Source organism: Pongo abelii, chromosome 10 (assembly GCF_028885655.2).
Source record: "Pongo abelii isolate AG06213 chromosome 10, NHGRI_mPonAbe1-v2.0_pri, whole genome shotgun sequence".
Taxonomy (NCBI): domain Eukaryota; kingdom Metazoa; phylum Chordata; class Mammalia; order Primates; family Hominidae; genus Pongo; species Pongo abelii.
Window position 1 is genome coordinate 23,040,404 of NC_071995.2, and position 16,316 is coordinate 23,056,719.

Here is a 16,316-nt window from a genome sequence, read left to right on the forward strand (position 1 = left end):
CTTTTTTGGTTTAAAGTCTGTTTTATCAGAGACGAAGATTGCAACCCTTGCTTTTTTCCTTTCAATTTGCTTGGTAAATATTCCTCCAACCCTTTATTTTGAGCCTGTGTGTGTCTTTGCACATGAAATGGGTCTCCTAAATACAGCACACTGATGGGTCTTGACTCTTCATCCAATTTGCCAGTCTATGTCTTTTAATTGGGGCATTAAGCCTGTTTACATTTATGGTTAATATTGTTATGTGTGAATTTGATCCTGTCATTATGATGCTAGCTGGTTATTTTGGCTGTTAGTTGATGCAGTTTCTTCATACTGTCAATGGTCTTTACAATTTGGTATGTTTTTGCAGTGGCTGGTACTGGTTTTTCCTTTCCATATTTAGTGCTTCCTTCAGGAGCTCTTGTAAGGCAGGCCTGGTAGTGACAAAATCTCTCAGCATGTGCTTGTCTGTAAAGGATTTTATTTCTCCTTTGCTTATGAGGCTTAGTTTGGCTGGATATGAAAATCTGGGTTGTTTTTCTCTAAGAATGTTGAATATTGCCCCCCACTCTCTTCTGGCTTGTAGGGTTTCTACAGAGAGATCCGCTGTTTGTCTGATGGACTTCCCTTTGTGGGTAACCCGACCTTTCTCTCTGGCTGCCCTTAACATTTTTTCCTTCATTTCAACCTTGGTTCAATCTGATGATTATGTTTCTTGGGGTTGCTCTTCTCAAGGAGTATCTTTGTGGTGTTCTCTGTATTTCCTGAATTTGAATGTTGGCCTGTCTTTCTAGGTCGGGCAAGTTCTCCTGGATAATACCTTGAAGAGTGTTTTCTAACTTGATTCCATTCTCCCTGTCACTTTCAGGTACACTAATCGAATGTAGGTTTGGTATTTTCACGTAGTCCCATATTTCTTGGAGGCTTTGCTCATTCCTTTTCATTCTTTTTTCTCTAATCTTGTATTCACACTTTATTTCATTAAGTTCATCTTCAATCTCTGGTATCCTTTCTTCCGCTTGATCAGTTCAGCTATTGATACTTGTGTATGTTTCACGAAGTTCTCTTGTGTGTTTTTCAGCTCCATTAAGTCATTTATGTTCTCTAAACTGGTTATTCTAGTTAGCCATTTGTCTAACTTTTTTTCAAGGTTCTTAGCTTCCTTACATTTTGTTGGAACATGCTCCTTTAGCTTGAAGGAGTTTGTTATTACCCACCTTCTGAAGCCTGCTTCCGTCAATTCGTCAAACTCATTCTCTGTCCAGTTTTGTTCCCTTGCTGGTGGGGAATTGTGATCCTTTGGAGGAAAGAGGTGTTCTGGATTTTGGAACTTTCAGCCTTTTCGTGCTGTTTTTTCCTCATCTTTGTGGATTTATCTACCTTTGGTGTTTGATGTTGGTGACCTTCAGATGGGGTTTCTGTGTGGACGTCCTTTTTGTTGATGTTGATGCTTTTGCTTTCTGTTTGTTAGTTTTCTTTCTAACAGGCCCCTCAGCTGCAGTCTGCTGAAGTTTGGTGGAGGTCCACTCCAGACCCTGTTTGCCTGGGTATCCCCAGTGGAGGCTGCAGGACAGCAAAGAGTGCTGCCTGTTCCTTTCTCTGGAAGCTTCATCCCAGAGGGGCACCACCAGATGCCAGCTGCAGCTCTCCTGTATGAGGTGTCTGTTGACCCCTGCTGGGAGGTGTCTCCCAGTCAGGAGGCACAGGGGTCAGGGACCCATTTGAGGAGGCAGCCTGTCCCTTAGCAGAGGCAGAGCGCTGTGCTGGGAGATCCACTGCTCTCTTCAGAGCTGGCAGGCAGGAACGTTTAAGTCTGCTGAAGCTGTGCAACAGCTGCCCCTTCCCCCAGGTGCTCTGTCCCAGGGAGATGGGAGTTTTATCTATAAGCCCCTGACTGGAGCTCCTGCCTTTCTTTCAGAGATGCCCTGCCCAGAGAGGAGGAATCTAGAGAGGCAGTCTGGCTACAGAGGCTTTGCTGAACTGCTGTGGGCTCCACCCAGTTTGAACTTTCCAGTAGTTTTGTTTACACTGTGAGGGGAAAACCACCTACTCAAGCCTCAGTAATGGTGGACGCCCCTCCTCCCACCAAGCTGGAGTGTCTCAGCTCAACTTCAGACTGCTATGCTGGCAGCGAGAATTTCAAGCCAGTGGATCTTAGCTTGCTGGGCTCTGTGAGGGTGGGATCCGCTAAGCTAGACCACTTGGCTCCCTGGCTTCAGCCCCCTTTCCAGGGAAGTGAACAGTTCTGTCTCACTGGCGTTCCAGGCACCACTGGGGTATGAGAAAAAACTCCTGTAGCTAGCTTGGTGTCTGCCCAAACGGCCGCCCAGTTTTGTGTTTGAAACCCAGGGCCCTGGTGGCATAGGCGCCCGAGGGAATCTCCTGGTTTGCGGGTTGTGAAGACCGTGGGAAAAGCATAGTATATTGGCCAAAGTGCACTATCCCTCATGGCATGGTCCCTCATGGCTTCCCTTGGCTGGAGAGGGAGTTCCCCCACCCCTTGAGCTTCCCTGGTGAGGCGACGCCCCACCCTTCTTTGGCTCGCCCTCTGTAGGCTGCACCCACTGTCTAACTAGTCTCAGTGAGATGAGCCAGGAACTTCAGTTGGAAATGCAGAAATCACCCCCCTTCTGTATTGATCTTGCTGGGAGCTGCAGACTGGAGCTGTTCCTATTTGGCCATCTTGCCAGCCACCAAGCTACTTATTTTACACAGTGGGCAGATTAGCAAAAATAATGGCCTGAAAATGAAACTCTTGGTCATGAATATGGAGTGTGTAATTGGTGATGGTCTGTGATAGTTGGTGGCACTGAGTCATAGAGTCCATTCCTTATGGCTAATTAACTTATTTAGCCAGATATGGCTCCCTTTATCTTTGTCATTTTAGAAGTAGGGCACTGGTGACCATAGTGTGACTGGCTAAGGGCAATTTGCTACTGTCCATAGAAAAAAAATTACTTAAATCCCATTTATTAGATATGTAGAATGAATATATCAGCCTTCATATATCAGCAATGATGACACTTGCAAAAAAACATAAGATGGGAAAGAGAATAATCATCACAGATAATTTACCTTCCTTCCATATTGTGAAACGTCAATAGTGAAATCTCAAATTGGTCACATGCACATACAATTAATGTTTGAAACACTTTGTATCTTTGTGAAAAAAGTTTTATCTTCAGATCCTTTGTTGCTGATTACACAACTAAAGAAAATAAGTCTTTGAGTCCCTGTTGATAACTTCTCAGCTAAGATTCAGTTCGTTAAACAATGTTTCCTTTATGATGAACTAAGGCAATTAATTCAGTGACACCGAGAGGCTTGTTTTAGCAATTCAGGATAAGGTAATGTCAGCAGGGAAACGAAGCATGTGAAAATTACCTTTAGTATTTTATGGTTCTATGTTCAGCACAAAAAAGGGAAACTAGTGTAATGATTGATGTAGCTCAGTGATTCCCAAACTTGGTTAATTATGAATCTCATTTGGCGGCACTTGCTAGAAATATCGATACAAGCTCTTTCACTGGAGAATTTGATCCAGGTGAATCCTGTTAATACTTGAGATAATCTGATATAAATGATATGTAGTTACTAAAGATCAAATTAAACATAAGGTACAGGATACATCCCCTTGGCTATTGCCTTATGCCAAATAGCTAAGATTAGAAGACTGCTTCTAACTTTGAATAATGAGTCAATAAGGGAATTATCATAGTACTATAAATCACAGACCTCCAAAGAATGTGTTACAAAATAAATGATAAAAGATATATTGGAAGACAACTATAAAAATTGATCAATAAACCTTGGGATAAAGTTCAGACATCCAATTATTTAAATAACTGTTTCACTTAATGGAAACTTCTCTGAAGCCTATATACAAAAGTAAGGAAGTGCATGACTCTGGCAAATGTGAAACAGGATTGTCAAAGCAGGGCCAGGTATTGTCTCTAAATTGGTATTGATTTCCATCTATTGACCAGTCCTGGTTGCTGCTCAGTGGAACGGTAAATGAAAAAATAATCACCCTCTTTAAGCAGATAGAAGAGCAATTTAATTATATAATAGTAGTCCAATATGTTTTTATATATTGTAGAGAATAAACACATTTATTGTAGAGAACAAATACATTTTATATATTGTAGAGAATAAATAGAATAAACATAACATAGAAAAGGAAAGAGAATAACCTATAGTTGTAGGCACATGGCAGTAAAACTAATCAGTGAATCAATCAACCCTACTGTGGGTTAGGCACTTGTATTAAATTCCAAGGGCACAATGGCAAACAAGACATGGTCCCGAATCTCAGGTATCAGTTAGTTAGAGGGTCTTCTGGTATCTAATCTAGAGCTGAGTAGACTTTCAAATGGATCATGAGTAAGACTACAAAAATAGATGGTGCACAATTGTTTATACAAAGTCTTTTCCCTGTCAATGACATAAGTAACCCTGGTATTTTAATATAATGCTTTATGCATTTATTGCTTCTTATAAGATTAAGGAATTATGATTTACAAATTGATTTGACTAATTAAATATAAAATTTATAAATGTAAAATCTGATTTAGTTAAGGTGGTCATCTTTTACAGATATGTACCTATATAGTCAAATATTATTTCAAGATGAATCTTTTTATATTCAATAGATTATACGTATAATAAATGGTTAATCAGTGAAAAACATTATCCTTGACCTTATTTAGTCAATTTAGTTTTGTAAACAATTAGACAGTTACTCAACTTAAGTAACTAAAAGTTATGAGGGGACCAGCAACCACTTGGCTGTAAGAATGGTAAATGTGATCTTTACTTTAGTGTAACTAGATAGGCTTCTACTGATGTTGCCTGTACAGCAATATAATTAGAAAATATCATTAAAAGATTACTTCCATGGGTAAAAACCCATTTCTCTATGAGAATGAATTATTACTTGCTAACAAGCAATATGCGTATTCTGCCCTACAAAATATTTAAACACCATTTTAGGAGAGTGGTTGAATTTTTAGAAAATATTTGCAAGACATAATTAATGAGTACCAATCCTATTCTGTTTAGCTTTAAGAAAACAATAAGGTTATTTTCTTCCAATGAAGTTTTATATACACAACAAAAGGTTACAATTTAAGCTAAATATCATGGGCCATTTTTGTCCATCTTGTGGAACTTATTTTTTTGTAAATATAAAGATTAAATATTCAGGTGAAGACACATATTCTGGATACACAACTATTACATATTTTCCAAGAGTGAATACACCATACAATAAGCAGAACACAGAAACTATAGGAAAGCAGCGTAATTTCTCTTAATTCATCAATTTTATAAATTTTCACAATCTTACAATGCATGTGGATCTTCATATGAAAAAAAAATCAATGATATTGACACTGGATGGGCACAGAATAGTAGAAACTGGTTGCTAACATGACAAAGAAGGTAACTTTTAGTATTTTTGAATTTATTAATTTTCATTTAAGCAAAACCTAACACTAATGTCCCATCAATTTTTGATACACTCTTTACATGCTCATTAAAATTACAATAATATTTTTGGTATATTTTTTATATGCACATTAAAGTTAGAGCGGGAGCAAATGATCATGTGTGACACCATTGGGCATAAATGTCTAGAAGAGGTAAACTCTTTCAGCTAGAAATAGACACTTGTTTTATATATATTTATAACTTCAAAGTGTAAGATATCTCCAGCCTGCCAGTGGACTGTTTCATAGGAAATATCTGACACCTGAGAGGAATGTTCATGTGCCATTATTAGCAGTGCCAAATGAAGTCACTTGCCTGTGTAAATCTTGAGTAATGTGGCATGTTAGGGCTCAAGATCATAACCACAGCTAATCATTAAACTACAGAAAGTTTAGCTGGCCTGCCACTGAAAGATTGAACCTAATCACTCTTTGAACTTCAGTCTGGAAAAGGTACATTATGCCTGAAATCTTAAGAATTCTCTCTTTACAGGACAGAAAAAAATGAAAATTTGAGTATAGTTTTTAAAATATCCAAACTCTTCATGATCTTTCTAGCTAAGGCTTTGGCCTTATAGAATAAGTATAAGTGTGATAACTTCTTGGTGACAAGAAACAAGAGGGAAAAAAGAAGGCTTCTAAGAAAAATAGGTATTACTAATATTAATGAATACAAATAAATTCTCATGAAGTAGATAATGAATTTGAGAGTTTCGTTAGAAAACATGTCCTTTTTTATTCCTTCCAATAACCTCTGGAGACTCCAACAATAAGGAAAATATATTCTTACAAACAAGAGTATAGTAATACTCACTACTCATTGAAACTTCCATGCCTGAGAGATATTTACCAGACTTAAAGTTAGGAGAAAAGTTTAGCTGTTGATTTATCACTTAAAGTAGCTTACATGTTTTAATACAACCTAGCTATTCTTAAAGGTAGAGTGGCTGGATCACTATGAAAACATCAATAATGAACATATTAAGCAATAATATCTTGAAAAACTGTTTTAAAAAACAGGAAAAATAAATGTCCACTTCTTGTGCAAAAATCTGTAGAAGTTTTAAGGTGCCACTTTACAGAGGTCAAGCTGATGATCCATTAATTAGGTTATGACTGCATTATTTTAAATACATGTATTGTTTTAAGACACTCCTTCACATGTCTGCGCGAACAAAAGAAGCAAATATTCCATCTTCCTGAGCCAAGAGGCTTTCTGGAGTGTCATATTCTAAAATATTTCCTCGCTTCATCACAATAACTAGGTCTGCCGTCAGAATAGTGTGTACTCGATGCTGTGAGTGAAAAGAAAACATGTATTTGTTACACATTTCAGGGCACAAGCCAAAACAATGGAATATGTATATTTCACGAATTATTCTGGGACATTTGTTTATCTCGGTGAGTGACAAGATGTAGGGATCACAGACACCTCCCCTTTTTTCCTTATTTAAATTATCATTTATTTACATATTTTTAAGCAATGGCCAATATGGCTGGGTTTTCTATGGGCTGTACTAACTTGAGTGTAGCTAATATATCAGCGTCATCATTTTCATGAAAACTTAAGTTTAAGCAGGGTAAAAATGTTTATCGAGTAATTAAATTAAGAGACGCCGTTGTAAACCAGTTGGGTTATACTTTAATGTCAACGATAGTTATCTCTTGTTTAGAGTCACTAATTATTTGGGCTATAACACAATTTGAAGAACCCTGGAAAGTGGTGTAGTTCCAGGATGACAATATGGGAGGAAGTCCATTCTGGCATGCAGTAATAGAATGGATTACCCAGGCCTTTAGACGTGCAGTCTCAAGTCTTTGGAGATCACTGCCACTGACCCATTCCTTCTTTCCACGTGATGCCCTTTGGATTAATTAGTAACTAACAATGATAAAAGCTACCACTTTCTGAGCATATGCCATATATTAAGTGCTCCACACACATTCTTGAGAATCATTAGAACATTCCTCAGCTGTGGGTGTTATCTCTCTCCGCTTTATAGGGGAGAGCATTCAGAGAGATAAAGCAAAATCAGGAGGTCACGCAGATAATAAGTAGCAGAACCAATATCAAAATTAGGTTTACTGATTTCAAAATGTGAGATATTTCCATCCTGTCATCTAACTGTTTCATAAGGCTCTCTGATACCTTAGAAGAGCATTCACCTGCCATGTCAGTGTTATGTTTAAGAGAACAGGCTCTGAAGATAAACTGGGCTTGTGTATTTTGGCTTTACCACCTGTTAGTTGTGCAATCTTGAGCAATATACTTAACATTGTATAGTTCCAGTTTCATATCTGTAAAATTATGGTAATAGTACCTGCCTCAGAGAAGGGAGATGAGGTTCAAATGAGATAATACGTGTAAAAAAATTCAGCACTTTGTCTAACATATACAAACAAATAATAAATGTCAACTACTATTATTTTTTATGTTTATAAATTAGAAAGGAAAAATCTGTGTGATGGGCTTTTACTCTTGCTAAGATCAGTATTGTTCAATAGAAATATAATGGGAGCCACATGTAATTTTAAATTTTCTAGGAGCTACATTTTCAAAGTAGAAATAAAAAAAAGAAAGCAACTGTAATAACCTTTTAACCCAATCTATTCAGATGTTATCATTTCAGTATGTAACCAATATAAAAATGATTCATGAGAACTTTTACATGCTTCTATTAGTATTAAGTCTTTGAAATCCAGTACATATTTTACACTTATAGCACTTCTCAATTCGAACTATCCACATTTCAAATAATAGCCACATGTGGCCAGGGGCTACCATATTGAACCTGAACTATGCAGGTCAAAATATTAGTGTGCTGATGGGAGTCCCTGTCCAGAGTTCTAAACCTAGAAATGCCATCTGTTTAGCTGATACACAGTCTTCCAAAGTGCTTCTCTGAACAATCGAAAGTCCTACCTAAAACCATCCCCAGAATTAAAGGCCTACATTCTGCCCTGGGCCATGTAGATGGGGTGGGCTCAGTGTTTATGCTTTCAGAAAAGCCAGCAGTTATAATTGTGACTCATGACTTGAGGGGAAAAGAAACATATATGGAATGTGATAATGATGCCAGCTTAGAACATGTGCCAGTTTTCAACACCCATGACAAGCCTATCATTCGCTGAATATTGGCAAGAAATGATGTATTAGGTTGGTGCAAAAGTAATTGTGGTCTTTGCCATTACTTTTAATGTCAAACTCTACGATTGCTTTTGCATCAACCTAATACATTGACGAATTAACAAGATTTTGGACGCTAATGTTTATTTATCTTTGAGAAAGGACCAGAGCCACTTGCACACCCATGCATTTAGAAAAAGAAACTTAACAAGCTATCCAATAATATCTGCTGTGCATTTTCCCTCCAGAAATATATTAGCTGTTCAATAGCCATATCATAGATGTCTAAAAAAAGAATGTGGCCTCTAAACCCATAAATATAATATTTATAACAAGCATTCTAAAATAATATTTACTAGAAAAAAATAAAAATAAAAACATTGAAAAATCTTGGCCAACAGAAATAAATATAGTTGGTTTTTATTCCATTAATCCAAATAATTTTTCCTTGACAAAGTGTGGTGTCAATTGTAATCGTGTTGATAAAATTTTCAAAATGTTCCAGAGAAATTAATCATGTAATCACTTTCAGAAATAAATACCATGGACTATTTTGGTGTGTGAGTGCTTCCTTTTAGAAGCTGGAGAAAATTATATTTTTAAGTTATTCCACAATTTTAGTGGCAGCTAACCAGACTAATAAGCTCTTAGGCAGGGAAGTAAAAACAGTTAATTTTAAGAGTTTAAGTTAATTCTACAAGGAGTCTACCACAAGCATGGTGGTGCTCTCCCTTTTATGGGCCTGTTATGAGGAGTTGGTCCTCTAAAAAATCTTATAGTGATTCTTCCTTGACAGCTTCATGTGTATTAGGGGCGGGTGGGAGCAGGGAATTCTAGGTATCCTAGTGGCCACGTTCACATGAGTGGTTTTGAAATGAAGAATGAGTGAAAGAAATATAAGTCTATAGAAAAGTATTTAGTGAATGTAGGAGAAGAGAAATTAGGTAAGAGGTAACCTAATTAGGAAACCTAACATTTTGTTAAAAATATAAATTATGCTCAAGTAATCTTCCAGATATAGACTAAATAGAACCATCCAACAATGCCATGCTTCATGCAGAGTAGGGAAAATTCGTCTTTTGAATAGGCAATGGTCTGTTTTCTCTCCCTCTTTCCACCCATTTTGGAGCAACAGGAAGTTCTTTCTCTTCCAAAATATCTCCCTACCTTTTCCAGCAAGAAAATTCTTGAAAATACTGAATAATTCTTTTTCAAGTTAACCAATTCTCCTACCCCTTAAGTCATTCACACCTTAATATAAATTGAGTTAATTGGGTGACTCTCCTTCAGGAAAGAGGAACCACAGAGTTCACTGGAAAAATTCGAGAAAGTAGATTTTTCTTTACTTAGGCAGTTTGCAGGAAGTAGGCCCTGATGGGATGTCATTTCCTGCCATTTTGATAAAAGCTGCACTCCAGAGGGTTCTGTTTCTCCCATGCATCATCTGAGAAAGTGGAAGCATAGCAAGCACTCCATACACAACTCCCATTACTCACCAGTGAAACTCAAGTAGCTATGTAAATGAAACAATGCATTCTCCAGGGCAGGTAAGAAATGTGTATGGCATTTTAATGGATGCTTACAAAACATCCCTAAGGACTACTGAAATTTGTCCTTAGAATAAGAGGTAAATTCAGGTAATAGGTTTCATAAATACTCTCTTTTGCATGTATATATTTGAGAACACATGCATGAGCTCCATTCGGTAGTGAGCATGACGAAAGCACTTGGTTGAGCTGATTTTGTAATAACACCCTGCAGTTAGTTCCCTCATCTCAGCCCTTCCCTTTATTCACAGCATTAGCCATGCCTTACTGAGAGGATACTGCTCAGATAACTACCGGAGAATGACAGACTTGGTGCAATAGATCATGATGGTCTACTTGTTGGTCATCACCAAAGTGGAAAAGAGGCCATTCTTGTGGGCGAGCAAATTTGGAACAGTATCACACTCCACTAAAATACCCTCAGAAAAGACTAAAACAAGGCCTGCATCCATAATAGAAGAGACACGGTGCTGGAGAGAAAAATAGAAAAGAAGAGAATCAGCAGAAGGAAAAATGTCCAAGTGACTCATTAAAAAATAGTTTTTATTAAGCAGTAAGCCTAAATATGAGCAAGAATCCACTTGCAAAGAGGAAAAGGCAGAAAACTGTGGGCTCCTATAAGTCAGCTATAACGTGAATTACAAATATTTAAGCACTTCTTCTATTTGATTGGTGCTATCTAAAATAGAAAAAATTACCTGACCCTACTGTGAGATATCTCATTGTCTATTTTTTAGTAGATTAATGAATGGAAACATAGAAATTAGGTATAGATAGTAGCAGAATAAGCAATCAAATTTAGTAATTTTCTTCCTGAAACTGCTCATCAGACCATCAGATTATAGAAAAGAGAATTATTTTATATTTACTACCATTTTATCTGGTGAACAAGCAGAGGCCATGACCTGCTGGAATCCTTAGATTTAGGATGTCCTATCATTCTAACTTAGGGAAGTCAGTTAGGTAGGGCAGACAGTTTGGAAAAGAACAATGCTTTCAAAACATCTTTGTATTTTTTTTCTTTTTTGCACAGATACAGAAATATTAGCAGAGAAATACATAATTCAACACAAGTATATTTTGCTAAAACCTAAAGATGAAAACATGTTAGAACAAAAACCAAAGAGGTGTACCGACTCCGTCTTCTCATACTTACAGCTATTGTCACCACGGTCCGGTCTGCAAAGGCTGTCATTACTACTTTTTGCAAAATATTCTCCTGCAAAAAAAATAAAGTGTAAATTTTATCTGGATTACTTTGTCATCATAATATTTTGCCCCAAGAACAATATTCCACTGAATCCCTTGTGAGCATTCGCAATCCCTCATTTTCTGTGGAAGTCATAAGAAGGGGCAGTCCCCAGTAGCAGGTTCATGCTGGATTCTGTATATGTCTTCAAAACACAAATGAAAGTCAGTCAGTGATCAGCCAGAAGTGGGTGATAGATTTATTTCCAGGAAATGCAAAGAAGAAAATGAAATCAAATGGGTATCAAAATGCTCACTTGAGTTATACCAGAAAAAGTATGTATTTGAAACCAGCAAAATTCTGTAGTGATGTTAACCTTTGAGTCAAAAAAGGGAAAAACTAAAATTGATGCCAAAAATTTGGACTTTGACACATAAATGAACATTCTAGGCAACAACTGTTTTTATCCCCACCATAAAGCACTGTTATATTTTAAAGGCTGTTCTGGGTACAGATTTCATCTCTGTCCTAGAGGAAATCTTGGTTCAATTTTTAAAGTGAAGGAGTTCTTTCTTTCAATCATTTAATTCATACTCTCTCTCTCTTCTCTGTTGAGGCAGTATTACCTTTATAATAACCCTCAATGTGTCCTTTCTGATGTCAAATTTTAATATCAAGTTAACTTTCAGAAGAATATTAATTGCTAGCTCATATGCAGTTTGTGATTTAATGAAACATTTTCCCTACTCAATCACAGCCTTCTGGACAGATCTTTCTTGGACACATTTGACAATTTCAAATAATATCTTTCAAAAGGCAAAATTTATGGCTTTTTACCATAAACACATAGAGAAGACTGTTATTAATTCTAGCCATTGTTAATCCCAGCGAATCATTCTTCTTCAAATTGCTTTAGGAAATAATGAGTGGTGTTGGTTAGCAATAGATTCTATTAAACAGAGATTTTTATACTGCGTTTCAGAACTTTTCCGGCATAGTACTTGAATATAGTACAGTACCTCTCATCAACTAAGCTCTGGAAATTTACTGTTCTGAAAATTTTTCAAAAAGTTGTGGCAAATTTATTTTATGTTTATTGGTAATAGGAAAGCCTTTAAACCATATGCCGGGCCCTATTTATTGTAATTCTCAATGTGCTATCATCAGTTCATCAAGCAGATGATTGAGCAGATTCTCAAAACAATAGTACTGAGGATTCAGAACCCAATCAGGAAATAATAAATTGTAATTTTCATGCACATTTCTCCAATTCATCAACTTTAAAAGCTTAGATAATGCACTCACTGTGGCCATGTCAATGGAAGCTGTTGCCTCATCCATAATAAGAATGCTGCTTTTGCGGACAAAGGCCCTGGCAAGGCAAAATAGTTGTCTCTGTCCAACGCTAAAATTCTCCCCACCTTCAGTGACAACCGCATCTAAATCAGAGAAAGAAGCAAGGATTTCACTAAAGAAGTGCTACTAACATTTACCTTGGACAAAATCATGTAAAACACATTACGTTGTATGACAGCATGATGGATATCACTTAGTGCTGGTGCAAGGACTTCATAGTGGAACACAAAGAGGAACTCCACTTTGGGAAAATGAAGATGTCCCTAAATTATCTCATTTATGACAATAGGTAGTGAATTACCTCCGATAGTAGGACATAAAACATTTTGAAGACAGAAAGACCTTGGAAATTATTGAATTATTTAATACAATTCTCTAAGGAGATTACTTAATATAATTACCTAAGGCCCAGAGAGATGAAGTGGCTTGCCCAAAGTCACATTTAGCTAACTTGATAATATACAGAATATTCTCAACTCTAATTCCACTTCTCTTTTCATTATACCATCTTTCTGGACTGTAAGTACCAAGTGGATAAGGACCGGGTTTGTTTTTGTTTGTCAGAATGTCCCTAGTACTGTGGTATCTTACACAGGAAGTGAATAACACACTGTTGTATGGATAAATGAATATGTCCTCATTATCCTTTTCTTTTTTTTTGGTTTCCATCTACATTTCATAAACGGTACTATTGTGAGTTAAAGAAAAATTCTGTTTCCAAATGTCTTTTTTTATTAGAATTCAAACACCTTTCCCTAATGTCCTGGGGGAAATTTCTATTGATTATATTCTAATGGTATCAAAGTCTTATAATTTGTCATGATTGGAAAATAGGTATTTATTCTCCAAATTCTAATTTACATATAAGAGGATGCTGGACATAAGGAATGTTTCCACCAAAGCTGGCCTGAACCAAATCTTCATTAAGCAACTGGTCATCTTTACTAAGATGACAAGCACAATATTCAGCCGGTTACATAATGTAAATACAATTCCCTGTTGCCTGTGTTGTACCATAACCCCAAAACACTATGCCCACAATCTAAACAGGTGCATGCAGCTCTCATGTTAATGAAGAGAACAGAAAGATGCAACTGTCTGTCTTTCCAAATATTAATGGTGAGAGAGGGGATCTCTAAATGCCAAGACAGAAAGTTCTATAAGCATGTATTAATTTCTCACGTAGACTTGCTGGGCTTTCCACAAGAGACATCAAAAAACTATTATGGGAGCTTGGCATAGTGGGGCACCTATAGTCCCAGCTACTCAGGAGGCTGAGGTAGGAGGATCACTTGACCCCAGGGATTAGAGGGTGTAGTATGCGATAATCATGCCTGTGAATAGCCACTGCAATCAAGTCTGGGTAACATAGCGAGAACTTGTCTCAAAAAAAAAAAAAGAAAAAATCATTATGGAAAGTTCATCCAGAGTTCCGGAATTACTTTCACAGCCTGACCCTGGCAAGTCAATAAAACATTCCTTAAAGACATGCTGTGTTAACTTTTGTTTGTGGCATACTTTCTTCTTGGAACTTAATTAAAATAATAAAATGTAGTGTTTTTGAGTTGGCCCTCCTTTTCAAATAAACTAACAGATAAAACATAATTTTATTTTGTAGGTTGACTTTTTAAAAACTAGATGCCAGACACCACAATTTGGCAACTATATATTGTATATTAAATTTAGAATATCAATCAACTATTATCTTTCCTATTGCTTTCTTAGATGAGTTAAGATGTTAAGGAAGCAAAGTCAAAAATTATACATGTTCCTTTTAATGAGTTAAAGATAGTATGAACTCTCTGTGGTTTCAATAATCACATTCATGCTGTCATCATTTATTTGTCAGACATTGTACAACCCCTAGGACTGAATTTTTATCAGTGATTGAGTACATGTTGTGTTCTTTACACAAGTGTTTAAAATTGATACTGCCTCAAGGCAATACGAAACAATGTCTTCAAACACAAAGAAAATTATGTTATATAAATAAAAAGAATTTTCCCTTCTGGCAGCAGAGAAAATGGCTACTAATGCGGCCAAATTGCCTTTCCCTAAGTGGTGCCAAAGACTTAAACCTAACAGCTCTTGCAATCCTCCCATTCATTTCCTGATGATAGGTGATCAGACAGGTCAACTGAGAAAGAGTAACTACAGGGAAACATCCATGACAATGACCTGTACCCACCAATTGTGAAAAGATGGCAGAGATAAATGTATTAATTGGAATATTTTGGAGTAGTCACATAGAACAGAATTTCTTATCCGGTTCACCGTCTTGTACCCCATGCAAAAACATTAGATTTTGAAATATTCTAATGACTCTTAGGATATTATTTTAAATATAAGGGGATTTAACACTAAAGTTATATGATTATAGCATAAAATGTAGATAGACATATGTAGGATTAATGGCATATATAAAAAATAAATATGCTATTTAGAAAATATACCTAGACCTCCTGGTAGAGATTTGACCATATTCTTCAGCTGAGCAATTTCTAAGGCTTCCCAGAGTCTGTCATCTGTGCATTTGCACTCTGGATCTAAATTAAATCTGTAGGGAAAAATTAGTTAATTAGTCAATAAGTGAAAATAGAGAAACTTTTATGTATATTTGCTTATTGCTTTTCTTTCCTTACAATGTAAGTTCCATTTGTTTTGGTTACTGCTGTATATTCAGCACCTAGAGCAGTGCTCAGAGCAGTGCAAGCACTGAATTCATGCTTGATGAATGAATGCATGATCTTAATAGTATAAAAAATTGTCTTGATGATATCATTATAAAACTTTGTATACATTATATCATATTATCAAGTTTGTTACCTAGCTCCATTGGCTCCAAACTATGCTTAGTATAACCCAAATAGTATCTAGCAAAATATTCCTGCAGGACTGATGCTACATACATACATCTCTATGGGAACATATGACAGTATTTTAGATAAGCTGTGCTGCATCACCAACAATAATAGTGTACTGGTCCATTCTCAGGCTGCTATAAGGACATACCCGAGACTGGGTAATTTATAAAGAAAAGAGGTTTAATTGACTTGCAGTTCTGCAGGGCTGGGGAGGTCTCAGGAAACTTAAAGTCATGGTAGAAGGAGAAGCAAACATGTCCTTCTTCACATGGTGGCAGGAGAGAGAAGTGTTAAGCAAAGTGGGAAAAGCCCCTTATAAAACCATCAGATCTCATGAGAACTCACTCACTATTATGAGAACAGCATGGGGGTAACCGCCCCCATGATTCAATTACCTCCTACTGGGTCCCTCCCACGACACTTGAGGATTATGGGAACTACAATTCAAGATGAGGTTTTGCTGGGGACATAGCCAAACCATATCAAGTAGTATTCATAATAAATATATTTGGAGATATAAATTCACTATGGTATTGCTAAATTACTTGACACATCCAGAAGTTTTAAAGTAGTTTTACAACTAAATACTAGGCAATCTTACATACATTTTTTCTTTACAATAAAGATTAATTAGTAAAAGGAGGTGGCAAACACTTCTTTGTAATTAAGTAGATGGAGGTTAGGAGGAAGATAGAACAAAATATGGTCAAATGAGAGATGTGATCTGGGGGATGATGCTCATATCGTTTTGCTCTGTGTCCCCAC

At 36.6% G+C, this 16,316-nt stretch overlaps 1 protein-coding gene across 1 annotated transcript in view; it reads right to left on the minus strand.

Annotated features, from left to right (window-relative positions):
* Positions 1–4,013: 4,013 nt before the first annotated feature.
* ABCC9 (ATP binding cassette subfamily C member 9) overlaps positions 4,014–16,316 on the minus strand; it is a 149,620-nt gene continuing 137,317 nt past the window's right edge. The window contains exons 37-40 of the mRNA XM_024257212.2: positions 15,141–15,244; positions 12,637–12,770; positions 11,299–11,361; positions 4,014–6,763 (exon numbers count right to left, since the gene is read on the minus strand). Coding sequence (XP_024112980.1) covers positions 6,626–6,763; positions 11,299–11,361; positions 12,637–12,770; positions 15,141–15,244 — 439 coding nt within the window. The 3' untranslated portion in view covers positions 4,014–6,625. The remainder of the gene's footprint in view (positions 6,764–11,298; positions 11,362–12,636; positions 12,771–15,140; positions 15,245–16,316) is intronic.